This window comes from Vulpes vulpes, chromosome 2, assembly GCF_048418805.1.
Source record: "Vulpes vulpes isolate BD-2025 chromosome 2, VulVul3, whole genome shotgun sequence".
Lineage (NCBI taxonomy): Eukaryota > Metazoa > Chordata > Mammalia > Carnivora > Canidae > Vulpes > Vulpes vulpes.
Window position 1 is genome coordinate 50,452,218 of NC_132781.1, and position 17,432 is coordinate 50,469,649.

Sequence of the window (17,432 nt, forward strand, 5' to 3'; positions counted from 1 at the left end):
GACTGAATCTGGCAACGCCCCCAGGTCTCTTAGCCCGTGTTGGGGTGCTGGGCATCCTCTCTGTTTGCACAGGGGCCTCTTTCTCAGACGTCCTTATGAGCTCCAGGGCCACAGCCTCCTTCCCAAGTCTCACTGATTGCTCAGAGCCCCAAGGGCTGTGTGTGTGTGTGTGTGTGTGTGTGTGTGTGTGTGTGTTGAGGTGCTGAGGGTATGAGATTTGGCACTTGCCCTCACAGGCCCCTCTGTACTCCCTTGGGTGGGGAGGGTTGGGTGTCTGAGCCTGACCCTGCAGCCCCGCCCCACCAGCCCCACCAAGCGACGATCAGATAAGTGTGTGGTGGCCAGCCAGTGACAAGGCCCCAGCAAGTCCAAAGTTTGACTTGTAAAGAATAAGGCCTGCTTACCGCCTCTGCTTATCAGTGGGTGGGGGCGGATGAATGGCTTGGCAGCCTCAAGCCTGCACGCACGTGGAGGGGGGTGGGCAGGGCCTCTGCAAGCCGAGGATGTTTGGGCATTTTTTTTGCCTTTTCTTTCTAACATTGCCTTCCTGGCCAGAGTGTCTCTCTCCAGAAAACTCCAGAAAACACACCCAGCCCATTGTCACCCAGGCTCCGGGAGAGTGTCTGCTGTGGATGTTCTGTGTAAACAGGAAGCACCCAGAGCGGGGTCCTCAGGAGGCACGCATGAGGGTGGGGGTAGCCACCCCTCCGGACTAGGCAGCCCCAGGGGGCTTGCGCCAGTGTGGAGCCGTTGCTGGACACTTGAACATGCGCCGTTAGGCTGGGGGTGGGGTGGGGTTGAGGGGTGTCGTCGCTGCAGAGGATGGGGCTGCGTGGAGGCTGGAGGTGGGTGCTCCTTCCCCCATTGGCTCCCCCTCCGCCTGGTTTTCAGACTTGGGCCCTGGGTGCGGGCAGTGCCTTGGGCGTCTGAGGAGCTTTGGGCTGCAGCCTGGCAGCTGGCTGTCAAACAGGCCCCCTCCCTCCCTCCCTTCTTCCGGCCAGGCTTTCTCCTGCTTCTCCCTCCCCTTCCTGGGGGGAGCAGCAAACAAACAAACAAGCAGCAGCTCAGGCCCATCGAGGAGCAGAGTGGGCACCAGCCAGGGCAGGTGGGAGCTGGGGCTGCCCCCTGAGGCCCTCCAGGCGACCCGGTGGGTGACCTGGCTGCTGACGAGCAAGGAGCTCCTGCTAAGCCCCGCAGTGCCCTGCTCTGATCCACCGGGAGTACCTGGCAGGGGGTGGACTCTAGGACTGGCTTCTCCAGCTTGGCTCTGAAATCCTGGTTTCCTTCCCACTTCTGGGGAGAGAGGTGAGCGGCTCCCCCTGGGCCGCCCTCCTGGGGCCTGGGCCCTCTCTCTGTGCTCTCCTGTGGAGGTGTCCACAAAAGCTGTTTTGCAGGGTCCATCTTGCTCCCCCTTGGCTTCCACCCTGAAGTCAGAGAGGCTCTCCTCCAACCCCGTGGAGGCTGAGGCCGCCTCCTGTAGAGCAGGTGTGTGTAGATAGGGAAGCCCAGGTTTGGGCAGGGGTGAGTCTGGCTGCAGGCCAGAGAGGCACAGTGGGTCCACACTTGCTGGGAGCTGCGAATTTCTGCGCTCATGCCTTCGGGCAAGTCTCACACCAGAACTCTGTGCCTCAGTCTCCTTGTCTGTCACAGATGGGCAGAGAGGGCCATAGGAGCTCAGTGCATCAAGGACCTGCAGCTGGACCTGCTGTGCTTGTCCCGTTGTCAGCCCCGTATACACCCCCACCCCCAGCTTCTGGGGGCGTTGGACCTCCAGGTACAGGGTGTTCAGGGCACTGGATGGCTAATGGGGCTGATCCACAGTAACCACCTTGCCAACAGGTGCTGCTACCATCCAGCCCTGGAATTCCTCTGGTTTTCATTTTCAAGTTCAGTGAAATGGTAGATCCCCAATTTTGTAAATGGCTAGGGTTTCAGATGGATCGCATGAGGCAGCTAGCCAGCAGAGTCAGATAGGGTGCAGGCAGGCTCACCCACCCCTGACTCTACAGTAGGATTGTGGGCCGGCTTCCCACACCCCTGGTCCCACGGAGGAGGGAGGAGGAAGTGCCCAGTGGGCTGGGGGCCACAGGACAGAAGTGAGTAAATGCTCACAGAGGAGGGCAGAGCCTCCTGTGTTCCCCCCAGCACCGGGGACAGGTTCATTAAGTCCCCGGATCAGGGTTTTGGCTGGAGTCACGTGTGCGGAGTCCTGACTCGGCCACTATGTGTCTGGACATGTGTCCATTTGTTCTGGGAGCCTTGAGACATAATTGCTCCGAGGTTCAGGGAGGCCGGTTGTCGCTGGGGCCGTCGAGTGGGCAGCCAGGGTGTGCCTGCAGACCTGGGGTGTGTGCGACAGAGGCCACTCCGCTGTGTGAGAGAACATTTTGCAGATGGGAAGGCTGAGGTTGGGAGAGGCGCCCAGGCTTGCCCAGGGCATTCCACGGGGTGGAGGTAGAGCCCTCTGGCCCCTGCACCTCGGCCCTGCTGCCTCTGGGCACCTCCAGTTCCCGCTGGTATGCTGGTATGTTCCACCCGCCTGCCCGCCCGCCCGTGGGCAGTGGATTCACCACCTGAGAGCCTCCCTCCTGGGGAGGCTTCTTCCTGCTGAGCCCTCGGGGTGGGTGGGGAGGCCTAATTAGCTCTTGTTGGGGCTTTGAAATCCCTGAGATGAAAGCCTGCATGTGGGAGGTCCCAGCCTCGCCCCACAGCCTCTGTGGGCTGCATGTCTCCACGCCTGGCACACACCTCGGTCCTCTCCTCGAGGCCCACTCGGAAGAGGCCCCAGGCACACAGGAAGCGTGCATCTCTCTGGGGCCTCACCAGTTGAGGGGCCATGGCCATTGGGGCACCTGAGCAGGCCTGGGCAGTGTGGTTGGTTGGCCTGAGGCCACAGGACTCAGAGAGAGGGTTGGCCTCCTGGTGGCATACCTGCTGTGCCCTGGGCCACTGCATGAACACAGGGCCTGGGTTCCCTGTCCTTAAGATGCGGTAATGGTGGTATCTGCTGCATGGCTCTCTCCTTCGTGTGTCACTCTGTACCGAGGACACGATGGGCACTTGGGAGGTGTCAGTCTCATGGTTCTTGCTCTTGTTCATACGCCTTCACCTCAGCCCTTTGAACACATGGGCAGAGGGAGTGGCCCCTTGTGGTGACCAGGCATTCTAGGTGGATGGGCAGCCGTCTGGCCTCCATGCCTGGATGGGCCTCTGAGAGCTTGCCTGTGGCAGCTGGGGGGCCTGCTGGGCTGGCATATGTGGGGGGCTGCCCGGGACAGGGAGCTTCTGGCGCTCTGACTTGGCTTGACCTCGTGTTGGTGGGAATTGGCGGCATGAACCATTGCGATCCCTGCGGGAAGCAGGCTGGGCTCCTGACCTCCATCCTCTGGTTCTTGTCTTGCAGACTTCTCCACCCAGGTGAACTCCTCATCCCTCAACTCCCCCACGGGGCGTGGCTCCATGGCCGCCCCCTCGCTGCACCCCTCTCTGGGGCCTGGCATCGGCTCCTCGCTTGGCTCCCCGGGACAACTGCACTCGCCTATCAGCACGCTGAGCTCCCCCATCAACGGCATGGGCCCACCCTTCTCGGTCATCAGCTCCCCCATGGGCCCCCACTCCATGTCGGTGCCTACCACGCCCACCCTGGGCTTCGGCACCGGCAGCCCCCAGGTAAGTGCAGAGGCAAGGCCCTTCCTGTGGACCATGGGGGTAGGGGGGATAGGTGCTGTCCTTTCCACCTTTTGTCTCTGGGAACCAGAACCTCGGAGAGGTGGCTTTAGCCTGAACTTGAGCCCAGGTCTGGCTGACTCCCCAGTGCTCGACTCTCAGTTATTAGCCAAGCTCCATGCAGCTGGTCATCTACCCTAGTGGGACCCCTCCTGTGGGGGGCCCCCTGCTCCCGTGACCCCCTGCTCTGTAGAGCGGGGCTCAGTGTTTCTCAGGTTTAAACCTGCCTCCTGGAGCCCGTGCCCCTTCACCGCCCTTCCCTCGGCTCACACCCTCGTCAGGAGGTCTCAGTGCTCTGGGGCCCAGATCCTAGGGCGGGTTATGTCCAGGCTCCATGCAGATGCACCCCTCCTTGGGCCAGGCTCTTGGCCCCATGGTGGCCTCAGCTCATCTGTTGGGCTTGGTGGTCTTTTCCGTAGTCACGTGTTTGGAACAATTTGGCTTTCAGGGTTGTCTCTGAATCAGGAAGCATCTGGTATCTGGCAGGGCCTGGCTTGGTCCAGTTCTTGTGTTGGGATTCTGGAGGCTGGTCCACCCTCTCCTATGCTTCTTGTCCAAACCCTTGCAGCATTGTCCTGAACTTTTCTGGAGATCCCTGGGAGATCCCTGCAGCTGCCCCCCACCCCCCAGCTCCCTGTGGTTCCTGGTGGATTTCCTGCCTGAATCCCAGGGGGACCTTCCTCTCTGGGGTTGAGCTGTCCTTCCTGAAATCCGCAGGGCTCCTCTCCAGCTCTGAGTTCCTCCCCCGGAATGTGAAGGCCCCTTTGGTGCATGTCTCCACGGAGCCTCAGGACAGCCTGCTGGGAGAGACTTGAAGTGTAGGCTTCCCTGCCCAGAGCCACACATCTAACCATGTCAGCCTCATCCTAGGGCCGTCCGAGTCCTCTGCTGCTGCACCACCCGCGGGGCAGCCCACTTTGCTCTGGTGCAGGAGGACTGGGATACTGAGCAGGGGCCAGTGTGCTGCCCGTCTGGCCGGGCCTCTAGAGCTGGCCTTGGGGGAGAATCTTGCTGGCTTTTCCAGAGTGACCTTGTCACCCCTTTGTGGTTGAGGGAGAGGGTGAAAGAGCTAAGGTCTCTGGCATCAGTGCAGAGCTCCCGAGCCCTGCTCATGTCACCTGGTCCCCAGAGCAGTAGGAGGCCTGAGGTGCTGGCAGAGGGGAGGCTGGGCTATCTTCCTGGGCCTGGCTGGGTTGTTCTTAACACAGCCACCCCACCCCCATTCTTACCAGCTGTATAGCACCATGCAGGGAGTGCAGAGGCAGGTGGAGACTGAGTGTGCCCCTGCCCTCTGGGGACTGTGACAGAGGCAAGTGTCTGCTGACCCTTGGCCCCACAGGCCCCTTGCTGATCTCAGGCCTGCCGCCTGTTCATAGACCTGAGGGCTCATGTATAGCAGTAGCCTGGACAGGGCAGAGATACCCCTCCAGCCTTGGGGGCACTTGCCCTTTGGCACTGTTCTCTGTCTGGGGGCAAGGGCAGGTGGTACTGGGGAGTCAGAGTTTTCAGGACTACATCCATCCTATTCTCTGTGTTTCTCTGCACACAGCCAGGTTCCTGGCACTTGGTGGGTGCTGGTTGAGCCCAAGTTGTGTGTGCAGAGGGCCCTGGGCCCCTTGAAACTGATGAGGGGGTCAGGACAAGAACTGGAGGCGCAAACCCAGTGTGTCCTAGATGGTCCTGACCTGCGCTCAGCCGCCCATCTGTCCATGTGTCCATCTGTCAGGTGGCCCCCAGTGAGTTTTGCCCCAGTCTGAGGTCCCATGCTTAGCCTCTCCTATTGCTGCCCCTCCTGGGTAGGTGTCTCCCCTGAACCACCCCCCGCCCCATAGTTCCTTCCTGGAGGGAGTGCAGCTTCTGGGCTTCAGCAGCTTGTCTTGGAAACCTAGGGTTCCCCATATTCACAAGAGTGTGGGTGGAGTTCAAAGGGGGGCATGCCCCACCCCCTGCCCCAAAACCACAACCGCAAAGTCATGGTTGCCGGATCAAGACTTCTGCTGTCTTGGGGGAGGCCTGGCACTCTGCCTCGTGCTGCCTGTTCAAGTCCGCACAGCCAGGGAGGGCCATTGACACCACACCTGTCCCACTTGACCTTGCCCGGGGGTGTTGGCTGGACAGAGCCAGATCCCTGGTGCTGGTACCCACACTGCCCCGCATCTCTTCCTGGTCTGGGGGCTCCATCAGCACAGGGCCTGGGAGCATCCCCAGCTCGTCCCAGAGCCCACTCGTCCCACCTGGCCTGCTGTGGGCAGCACTGCGTCCAGGCCTCATCAGCCCAGCAAGGCTTCCCTCGTGAAAGGAGTGCACACCACAGGGTTTGCCCCTGCCTGGATGGCAGTGTGAGGCCGGTAAGGCCGAGGACCTGCCCTCATGTGCAGCTCTGTTTGTGGGTGATGGCCTCCCTCCTGGGTTGGAGGGCCTGCTGTGGGCTCAGGAGGAAGAGCCTCCTGAGGTGGTGGGTGCAGAAGAGAGGAGCCTCGAGAGATGGCAGAGACCCTGGTGCGCATTGATGAGGCAGGTGGTTATTTTAGTATGTCCTGTAGGCTCCGGCGGGAACTGAAATAAATGCCAAGGATCTGAAAGGGGAAATGGGAGCAGGCCCCCACCCTGGCCATACCACGTGGTCGGGCTCCAGTGAGGGGCTGCTGGTGCCATGGGTCTCCCCAGAGGGGAGGTGGGGTACAGCAGGAGAGCAGTCCCCCTTAGGTGGGGGGCTGCAGAGTCCCCTGGGAAGGGGTGCGGGCAGGGCAGAATGAGGCCCCAGGAGTCATTCCGGGCTGTTTTGGGGGCTGTGAACCCAGCCCGAGGCTCCTCTGCTTAGAGCTGGGGAGGGGGAAGAGTGACCCTGACCCTCACAGCCTTGCCTTGGTGGCCCAGGCCTGTGGTGAGTGGGGACCCCAGCTCAGTCTTTGTGTTCCCACAATGCAGGGTCCCTTGGGGCTCCCAGGGCCTCTGGCTGACTGCTGTGCTCATGGAAAGCCTGGCCCGGGAGGGCAGGGATATGCCTGGCACGTGACCAGGAGCCACAGCACTGACTGCCCGTCCTACCTGTGGCTCCCTCCCATGTGGGGCCCTGGCCAGCCCTCCTCACTGCTGTGGCCCTGCATCAGTTTACCTAGGGCAAGCACCCAAGGGCCTGCATGCAAATTGGCAGCCGGAGACAGGGCAGGTGGCCCACTAGCTGCCCAGCCTGGGGTGGGCCAGCACGGAACGGGAAATGTCCAGTTTCCCTCCCTGGTGCTCCCACGTGGATCCAGCCATGTGGAGTCCTGGCTGGGCTTCCGTGTCTGGGGCAGCTCCCCACAATCCAGGGGGCTGTTCTGCCCCCGCCTCCAGCCGTACCCCGCCGTGCCTTCTCCCAAATAGTCTGTGGGTTTTCCCACCTGCACATGTCGGGTCTCTGCCTGGGACCAGCTGGTGATACCTCCTCCTGGAGGCTGTGTGCTAGGCAGCTGCCCCCGCGTACACTCTGTTATCCTGACAGTGGCCCTCAATCCTGCCTGCCAGGGACCTCAGGCCCAGAGTGACTGAGTAATTTCCCCAAAGTCACATAGTGAATGGAGAGCCATGATCCGGAGGCCCTGCCCTAAGCTATGCCATTCCCCAGCCCCTCTTTCCCCTGTCCCCACCTGGCCAAGGGGCTCTGCAGCACTGCATCACTGGACACCCAGTGAATGGATGGGGTCACCGAGGGGCTCTGGGCCAGCCGTCCTCTTGAGGCCTCAGTTTCCCCTTCTGCAGCATGTGGGCATCCCTTTGGTGCTCAGCACCTGCTATCAGAGACCAGAGCTTAGCCTGCTCCTCTGCCCCTGACCCTGGGGCCTCCGTGTCCATACTGGGGAGATGGGGAGGGGCTTCCCGTGCATGGAGAGGCAGTGCATGCCGAGCCTGGGCATTTGAGCAGTTAGACCATGCCCATCTGTGCTCCCAGCACCTGGGACGGTGTTGCTGGGCGTGCTCCCCTTACTCAGGGGGCTGCTGGAGCCAGCACTGCCACCCTGTTACAGCCCCGTGGGCTAGAGCCTGCCTCCTGACCTCCAGGCAGCCCACCTGGGCCCCACGGGGGCTAAGCACCCTCCCAGAGCCACACGCCCCCCCCCCCCCCCGGGGGTGGGGGGAGGAAGGACCCAGAACTGGCCGGGGGCAGGCCGGAAGGCCAGCATGGAAGGAAGCTTCGGGTGCTTTCTGCTTTGTGTGCTCTGAGCACCCAGCTTTTCCTGCCCCGTGAGAAAGGGGGCCTCGGGGAAGGAAGGAGGCAAGGTTCCTGCGGCAGGAGGGGCCAGGGGCTGGGGGGTGGTGCGCAGCGCCTGCCGCCCTTCCCCAGGGACCTCCGCCTATGGGGGGCGTTGAGGAAGTGGGGGTGCGGGGCCTGCAGAGACAAGCTGGCCTGCGGGGGGCGGCGGGAAGCACCTCTGGGCCCTGGCGCTGACAGGGGAGCTGGGTGGACGGAGCAGAACCAAAACTGCTGTGTCACTGCTGCTCGCAGCTGTTGCCAGGGTGACGGGTGAGTTTCCCACGCTTCCTCCTGGGCAGCGGCAGGCAGGCAGCCGCGGGTGGGGCGGGGTGTGGGACCTGGTCCTGGCTCAGCCCTGCTCGCCCTGGGCCACGTGGTCAGAGACCCCACCCTGCCAGCATGGACCCCGACTCCTGCCCTTCTGTGACCAGGCCTCAGTCTCCATCTGTGGGTTAGGGGGCCCCAAAGGGCCTGCCTCTCTGGGAGGGTCACGAATTCACGCCATCCTGTCCACCGCACGCTCTGCAGCGAGGGCGGCGAGGGGCAGGGGGTGTCAGCAGGGCCTGGGGTCTCCTCCCCGAGGCCTGTGCTGGGCCATGGGAGGGAGGAGTGCCGAGGGCAGGGCAGCGGGGGGCCCGGACCCTGCCCTGAGCCTCCGTCCCTCTCTCTGCCAAGTGGAGGTGCCTGAGCACCTGCCCTGCTGTAGGGCCGGGGGGTTCGCCGGTGTAGGCCCCTGCACAGCCCCGGTTCTCCCTCCTCAGCTCAGCTCCCCCATGAACCCCGTCAGCAGCAGCGAGGACATCAAGCCGCCGCTGGGCCTCAATGGTGTCCTCAAGGTCCCGGCCCACCCCTCAGGGAACATGGCGTCCTTCACCAAGCACATCTGTGCCATCTGTGGGGACCGCTCCTCAGGTAGGCCGCCCTGGGCGCCGCGGGGGTCCTCCTGCCGGGCCTCGGGGAGGTGGGGGGGCCGTGTGCTCATGGGCCCCTCCCTGCAGGCAAGCACTACGGAGTGTATAGCTGTGAGGGCTGCAAGGGCTTCTTCAAGCGGACGGTGCGCAAGGACCTGACCTACACCTGCCGCGACAACAAGGACTGCCTGATCGACAAGCGGCAGCGCAACCGCTGCCAGTACTGCCGCTACCAGAAGTGCCTGGCCATGGGCATGAAGCGGGAAGGTAGGCGGGGGGCGTGGGGGGTCACCCGGCAGCAGGCACTCACTCCTGTGGGGCTGCATGCTGGGTGCTGTTTCCCCGCAGGCCTGGGCCCCACCTGACCCTCCCTGGCACCTGCTGCGTGCCAGGCCTCGAGGTCCCCCAGGGGCCTCCCGTCGTCCTTCCAGCCTGGCTGGGGACACACGTGGGTCAGACCCTCCTCTAGGTGTTGGCGGCCCAGTGCATGGGCTCCGGGTGGGGGCCAAGGCTGGCGGTGGAGACGGGGCGGAAGGTGCCCAGGAGCGTGGGTGCTGTCTGGAGGGGGGTGGCTGTGGACGCTGCGGCGAGGACAGTGCTGACGAGGGGTAGAGTGGAGCGGGGATCACCAGAGACCATTAAGATGCCCCCAGGCCTACGGGGTGCTGGGGTGGCCCTGCTTCCTCCTACAGACCTGGTTGGGGCGCCTTGGAAGCATCACCCACATCCTCAGAGCAGCGGGGCTCTCAGGCTTGGATCTGTGCCCATTTGCTTTATTGACAGTGTTTGTTAGGGGCGAGGAAGGGCAGGGGGCGGGGAAGGTGCCTCCCCTGAGGTTACTGAACTTGTCCAGCGGTTCAGCCAGACGTGGTCTGAGCTCTCGGCCCTAACTTGCAGTGTGGCCTTCCCAGAGCCCCTTGGTGTCCGTGGGCCTCAGTTTCCCCATCTGCAGGCTTGGTGACTCCTGGTTACAGTCTTCATCCAAGCTTGAACGGGGGCAGGTCCATCCCACTGAGTCTGGCACCCAGGGCCTTGTGGGCTGGGGGGTGCTGTTGGAGTCAGGGTCTGCATGCCTGCCCCCATCTGTGCCACACTGCTCATGGCGGGGTCCCCGGGCTGCTGCCTCAGCACTGAGGACAGTTACCTGGGGTCCTGTGGTTCTCATATCATTCCCTTTTCTAGCCTCTGTTCTTGTGGAGAAACTGAGACCCCAGCTGGGCCACGCAGTCCCGTAGGATTTCTTGCTGGGGGCTACAGGGCAGGCAGGACCCGGGATGTCCTGCTGTTGGCACCACTCCTGGCAAGAGGGCCTCGGGGTGCTAGCGCTGAGCTACAGGGGCTAGCCTGGGCTGTACACATTGTGATTGGGATACAAGTTCCCTGCAGTGCTAATCCTCGTACAGGTGGAGAGACTGAAGCCCAGAGTGTCTGGGGCTTGTCACTGTGTGCCAGGTGGGACCCGGGCCTCTGACTCCAGTGCTGTCCTCTTTCCTTTCAGCTGTCATGGGTCAGAGGAAGCTTGTGCCCAGCCAAGGGAGGGGAGCACCTGGCCCCGGTTCCTCTGGAAGGCAGGGCTTGCTGGGGGTGGTCCATGCAGCGTTGTCACTGGGATGGGAACTCGGTTGGGGTGAGTGTGTGGTGGGCAGTGGACCCATGTGTGCCAAGGCCTAGGACCTGACCAGATGGCCCGGTGCCAGCATGCTGGGGGAGGCTTGGGCTCCCTTGAGGACATCCTAGCACAGAGCGAGCTTGGGCTGGTGCCTGAGACCACTCCCTTGCCAAGCTCAGCACTGCTGGTGCCAGGAGCCATGCTGGGCATTGGGCATGTGGCATTGAGTTGTGGGCATGTGTCCACTCAAAGTGATTGTCACATTACCAGGCAGGGTCCCCAGGTGTGGTCAGTGCTGATAGGAGAACCCGGCTGCAGGCAGATATCTAGCCTCATGCCTTGAGAATGGAAGGGTGTTGGGACATCTGGGTGGGTCAGCGGTTGAGCATCTGCCTTTGGCTCAGGTCATGATCCTGGGGTCTTGGGATTAAGTCCTGCTTTGGGCTCCCTCCCCACAGGGAGCCTGCTTCTCCCTCTGCCTCTGTCTCTGCCTTTCTCTGTTTCTCATGAGTAAAAAAGTTTTAAAAGTCTTTTTAAAAAAAGCATAGAAGAAAAAAAAAAAAGCATAGAAGGGTGTCGGGCAGACTGTGTGCCCAGTCAGAGGGAATAGTGCATGCCAGGGCCGAGAACATCAGCAGATACAGCACACTGCAGGGCCTGGAGGCTGTTCTGACTCGAGAGTGACCCTCCATGGGTCCCCGGATGGTCCAGGAAATGCTCATCTCTTCTCAGGACCCTGCAGCCTGGCCACTTGGAGCCTGGGCATCATCAGACTCCAGCTGTCTGGCCCCCTTTACCACTCCCCCCCCCAGGCCTGGGAGAGAGCAGATGATGCCCCAGTCCTGTCCCAGTGGAGCTGCAGAGCCCCAGAGCTGGGAGCTGGTTGGCTATTGGTGCCCACAGTGACTGGGCCTTGTTGCGAGTAGCTGTTAGAAGCACCTGCTGTGTGTGAGGCCTCACTGGGCACCCCGCCCCATCGTCATGCCCCTCGCTCCCTCACCCGCGGTGCTGTGATGCTGCCCTACACATCACAGATGGACAGATGGGCTGCAGAGGGGGACATGTGAGGGGTGGCAGGGGAGGCTGCAGGGCAGTATAGGCGGGGCCCAGGTTGCACCCCTCAGCTTGGTCCAAGATTGAGCCAGCCCCTGTGTCTCTCTTGCCTCGCTCTCTTGTGTGATGGATAGATCTGGTGCTTTGGACACATTCCCAATGTGGCACACGGCCCTTGAGAGCTGATTTATGGGCCGTTAGATAAATACCTGATCCCGTCAGGACCCACCCACCTCCCCTTTGCCTCATATTGGATTTAAAAGTCGGGAACGTGCAGTAAAAACCCTCCTGCGGAGCTCTCTTATGCCTCCAAGACAACAGCCTGAAGCCGGGCCTCTGACATGTGCTTGCCTGGTGTGTGGCTCTGCAGTACATGTCCCAATGTGCAGGGGCCCAGTCCACAGCCTCCATCTCGGGAGAAGTGACTAGTGGCCCCAGTGTGGTGCTGGTGCCAGCCCCGCAGGGAGCTCCATGGTCTCCCAGGCTGAGAAGCCTGTGGCTGGGTGCTGGGAACTGCCTCTGGGCTCCCCGGAACTGGTCCTGAAACAGCTCCTTTCCTGTGTTGTCTTGGACACAAGGAGGGCCCCCTGGCAGCAGCAGGAGAGTGGGGGCCAGGTGTGCATGCTGGTCTTGGCCTGGAGTACCTAGGATGTGAGGTGTTGGCTTTCAGGCTAGTGTGGGCCGTATGACCCCTCAGTGAGACTTGTGGTTGCACCCCTGGTACAGGTGAGGAAGCGGGCATACACCCAGATGGTGTTGCCCAGTGCAGCATGGGAAGAAGCAGCTTGGGGTCAGTGCCTGGACCACCAACCACAAGGAGAGCTCGGGAGGGGCTTGCTCTGGCTCAGAGCTGATGGGGACCCCTCCTTGGTGCCGGCCAATGAGGGATGCTGCAGGCAGATAACATCTCTGTTGGGCAATGCAGGGGCCTGTGCACACAGGCACCACCCAGGACTCGCTCTGCAGCATTCTCGGAGGAGGTGGGGGCTGAGGCCCAGGTGGGAGATGGCAGCCATGTGCCAGGCTGAGCCTGGGCCTGTCTGCTGAAGCGCTATGGCAGGGCTCAGGGGGCTTGCTGGCGCTCCTGGTCTGTTGGGGGGACCTGGCCCCACCTGGGTGATGCTGACCCAGGCTGGAGGGTCACCCCACTGCCCTCCTGTCTGCTTCCTTCTTTTCCCTCCAGGAAGGCCTCTCCCTGCTTCCTTCCTGCCTCCCTTTTCTTTCCGAGCTCTGTCTCCTGCGTGCATGCGTGTGTGTGTGTGTGTGTGTGTGTGTGTGCATGCGGGCACACATGGGGGTGCATACACAATCGCCCCACACAATCCGACTGTGGAGAAAGAAGCTGGCAGGGTTCCAGTGCTGCCCTGTCAACATCGGGCGAGTGACTGCCTCTCCGAGCCTGTTTCCACGTGTGCACAATGGGGGCATTGGTGGGCCTCTCCTGTAGGCCAGTGGGGAGAACAGGGCAGGTGGAGGCCCTGTGCCTGGGGGGCAGGGGGGTTGGAGAGTGGAGAGCGTGTGTGTGTGTGTGTGTGTGTGTGTGTGTGTGTGTGGTCGCTGTCATGTAGGGCGCTTGGCCTCAAATGCCCCGAGGGACAGAGGGGTGTGTCCTCTGAGCCTGTCCATCCGACAGGACACCCCCTCTCTGGGTCCCAGGGGCTTTGGCCTGAAGAAAGTGTGCTGGGCCAGGGCCTTTTGGTGACCGTCAGTCCTGCCTGTCCTGGGGGCTGTGCCAGGGTCAGAGGGCGGGCCCAGCTGGCTGGCAGTGCCCAGAGCAGGGGACGCAGCAGTCTGGGGTGCTGCCTCTCAGAGATGCCCCTTCCCACCTCCTGGCTTCCTGCCCAGCCCCAGCAGCCTGGGGGGGTGGCCCACTCTGGCCGAGGGGCTGGGGACCCCAGTCTCCCTGGGTGCACCCTCCCTGCCTATGGCTCCTGGTCTTCCCGGGGTCCCACAGCATTCAGGCCTGGGGGGATAATGAGGCCCTGTGTTGGCAGATGCCTCCTGCCCAAGGCTTCCCGGCGCCAACAGAACATAAGCTGGACATGACTACCTCTGAGAGGTGATGGAGCTGGCGGGACATAAATCCCCAGGCTCCTGCCTGACTCCTCTGCTGTCTATAAATAAAACTATAATATTCATAATGATGCCACTCAGAGCTTCAAAGTGCTTCACGAGGCATTGGCTAATTAACTCGTGCCGCCCCCGCCGAGGAGGCAGGTGCTGGGGACCCCTGCCCACTGCTGCTCTGGGCGCTGCCCTCCAGGCTCGGGGCTGCCCCATCTGCCCCAACCGTGCAGGGGGAGGAGATCCATGGCCCGCTGGCCACGGCCACGTGTGAGGAGTGTGGGAGCGGCAGGCACGGGGCGGGGGCAGCCCAGGGCCAGCGCTGTGGTTTCCCCCTCCAGGGCTGAGGAAGCGGGGCGAATGGCCTGGCAGGGGCACGGTGGGGGCGCGGTGGGGGCGTGGCGGGGCCCAGGAGTGCAGCCACGCCCCTCTGGGGCTCTGGACCTGTTTTCCCAGCTGCTGGAAGGAGGCAGCTGAGCTAAGCTCATGCCCCTCAGCTGTGTCCTGGCTCTGACAGCTCAGGAGTTGGCCCAGGACTACCTCCAGCCTTGGGGGCTCTGGGACACGGGCCTGCCTGCACTCTGGGTTCGGCACCCTGGCTGCTAGCCACGTTGGCTCTCCTGGCCTGTCACCCTGTGCCCTGTGGCCGGGGGGTGACAGAGGAGGTGCCCTGCTCCAGCCCTGCAGCCGCCACGTGTTGGGATCTGTGAGCCTGGCTGGAGAACAACCGGCCGTCTGCAGGCACACCAGCTCCTGGCCCCTGCCCACCAGCTTGAGCTACCCCCTGCAGACCCCACCTGCTGTCAGATTTTCTGGAAGAGCTAGGCTTGCAAAGACTCTGACTTGGGGCCTCCTGCCTGGCTCCTTGGCCAGCTGGTGTGATTTGAGGGTGTCAGCTGGCCCCTGTCCTTGACACTTGCTGTGTGGATGAGAACTCCCTGGCTTGAGTCTGGGTCTTGGAGAGTGCAGCCTCTGGCAGGGCATTGGCTCTCAACAGCTACTAGTCCGTGCAGGAGGGACGTGGGGCCTGCCCTCAGGGGCCCCGTGGGCTGGTAGAGAGCTGTTCACATGGACTGTTAGGGAGCTGTGGGCCATGCTGTGGGAATCAGGCAGGCCTGAGGGACCCCTGGGCCTGGCACCATTGGGGAGCTCTCACACCCCTGAGCTGGAAGAGTGGGGGGAGCGAGGGCTTGTGGACCCCAGGGGAGGCTGCTCCCAGGAGCTGTGGGCTTAGACGTGGCAGCTGAGGATGGAGGCAGGGCAGGGAGGGGGCCAGAGCCCTGGACACCCTCCTCCCACCCTTTCCTCCACGTTTGCCAAACCCAGCAGGGGAGCCAGAGGGGAGAGGGGAGATGAGGCAGCCTGAGCTTGGGCCCTCAGAGCCAGGGCAGGGGCGTGGGTCTGGGGGTTCAAGGAGGCGTCCCAGGACAGCCGGCATCTGTGAGAATGGGGACTGTGTGTCACCCTCTAGAGACGTCCTGGAGAGGAGGCTGAGCCCCATCCACGGGCCAGGGGGCCAGAGCACTCAGGAAGCCCCGAGAGAGGCTTCTGCTCTCCAGAAGACACTGCCCCAGGACATTGGACCAGGAAAGAGGGTGCTGAGCACAGCATCCCACGAGGGGGTGAGGAGTGAGGGCAAGGTGCCAAGCTCTGTAGGGACGGGGTCTCCCATCTGGCTTTGTGGATGTCAGTCTGGGATGGGTCATGAGTAGGGAGTGGGAGGTCATATGGCATAAGGAAGGCCTGGTGGAGGGAGAGAGGTGCCAGCATGTGGCCGGCAGCCCTGGGAGGGCCTCGAGGCCCGTTGGCTGAGCCCCTACCTCCAGGCGGCCGGAAGCTGGGCCATGGGCCAGAGGGCCGGCAGCTGTTGCATCAGCTGACCTGAGTTGGCTCCTGTGTGAGAGCGTGTCCTGGGCAGGTTCAGCGCCCACAGACGTCACTGTATGTTTTCTTCACGCTCTGCCCTTGGCTCTGTGGGTCTCGGGCTGTGTACTGGGCCCTCTCCACCGTGCTGCTTGGGTTCAGTCAGGGAGTGGGGTGGTGAGGGTCCCGGGAGGTGGTGCCAGCTGCTGCCAGATGGCCTGCGCCCATTGGGCGGTCTGGGCGTCCTCTCCAGGTGAGGGTTCTGTGGGGCCCATGAGGTCTGTTGGGCGCTCGGCTCAGCAGATTGGCCTGCTGGGTGCAGTCTTGGAATAGAGGGCTGCTCGGACTGTCTCCCAAGGACCCACTGCCACCAGCTCCCGCCCAGTTCTTGAAGTCCAGGGAGTGCACTCCCTGTACCACTTGGGGTGCTGTGAGGGACCCAGGCCTGCCACGTGGGGTGTTCCTCACTCAGGATGACATTCCACATCTTATGAGGAGCCCCCTGGACTCACTGTGGCCCAGGAGACAGGCCCAGCTCCAGCAGTCCCGGGGTCCTCTCGGGGATCTCCAGCCCCTGGGCTCTGCAGCGAGGGGCCACTTCCACACCCTTCCCCTTCGCTTGGACGGGCATGTGGATGGAGATCTCCCTGCCACACTCTAGAGGTCACCTCACCAAGCTCCCGCTCTGTTGGGATCTCCGGGGGACCCCAAGAAGCTGAGGGCCTTGTCAGGTAGGGGCTGAGGAGCCGGCCCTGGGGGATCTGCTGGAGGGGGATGTCCACACATCTCTAGCTAGGGAGAACAGGGCCATAGGAGGGTAGGCATGGGTGGGCTTGGGGGAGGCCTGCCCATCCTGGTGCTGTAGTAATGGCATCTGGGTACCCCCAATACCCCTGTTGGCTCATGCTGTGAGAGTGCCGTGTAGACGGCCCTTCCCAGGCCTGCACCAGGCCGCACAGTTTGACTTCTCCCCTTTGTTGACTCATTTTCCCTGTGTGTGTGTGGTGGGGCGGGGGGGTGTGCAGGGCGGTCAGCTCGGGGGGCTGCAGCAGCTCGGGAGCCATTTCGGGTGCTTGGGGGGTTCTGGTGGGGTTCATGGCCTGGCCCCTCAGCTTGAGCTGCCTGGCTCTGAAGTCTGAGGTGTGTAAACACCCCGCCACGGGCCCTGACCTCCTTCCTCTGTCCACGTGGGTCCCCGTGGGGCAGTGTGGAAATGAATGCCCCTCTCTCTGCCTCCCCCGTCGGCTTCTCTCCCTGAGCTCCCAGGGACTGTTCCCTCCCAACCTCCTGTGTGCTTGGCCCTACACCCTGGTGCTGACCCCTCCCACTCCAGGCCAGCCCAGGCCGTCCTGGCTCGCACTCGGGGTGGGCCTCTAGCTCCTGGTCTCCCTGGGTCCCCCCTCTTCTTTCTATAGCTGGAGGGGACTTTCAGAGATGTGTTTCATCCTGTCCCTCTCCTGTGGCACGTCAGACTCCTGTACCCCTTGCAGTGGGTTTCCAGCCGGTGTGGTACCCACAGATCAGGAGTGTCTCTGCTCTGGCTCTGGGCCTTTGCACACACTGCCTCCTCTGCCAGAACTGTCACCTTTGTCTTTTCTTGCCTCTTTCTTCCGGGAAGCCTTCCTGGTTTACCACAGTCTGTAGTCCATCAAAGTCCTTCTGACTGCCTGTGGGGACCCCAGCTGAACTGTCAGCTCCATGAGGGCTGGGCCCTGGTGCCCTGGCCTGTGTACTCCTGGCCCTAGACAGCCCCTGATGTGGGCTTTAGTTGAATGGGTTAATGAGGGGGCGGGTGTGTGCTGTGTCCTCAGAGCACAGGGCTGCTGGAGGCCGGACCTGGGCCGAGACAGGGTGGTGGTTCAGCCAGCTCTGAGCAGCACCGTCCCCAGCCAGCCTGGCAGGCACGCTGGCTCGGGGCTGGCACTGCTCAGCCCCTGATGGCAGAGGGGCTGCTGGGGGGAGGGGGAGCCGT

The 17,432-nt window shown here is 62.8% G+C and overlaps 1 protein-coding gene across 7 annotated transcripts in view; it reads left to right on the forward strand.

Annotated features, from left to right (window-relative positions):
* The window catches only part of RXRA (retinoid X receptor alpha), a 93,756-nt gene that overhangs the window by 62,709 nt on the left and 13,615 nt on the right, over window positions 1–17,432 (forward strand). For all 7 annotated transcript variants that reach the window (XM_072748239.1, XM_072748238.1, XM_072748234.1 and 4 more), the window contains exons 2-4: window positions 3,404–3,669; window positions 8,722–8,872; window positions 8,959–9,138. In XM_072748239.1, coding sequence (XP_072604340.1) covers window positions 3,404–3,669; window positions 8,722–8,872; window positions 8,959–9,138 — 597 coding nt within the window. The remainder of the gene's footprint in view (window positions 1–3,403; window positions 3,670–8,721; window positions 8,873–8,958; window positions 9,139–17,432) is intronic.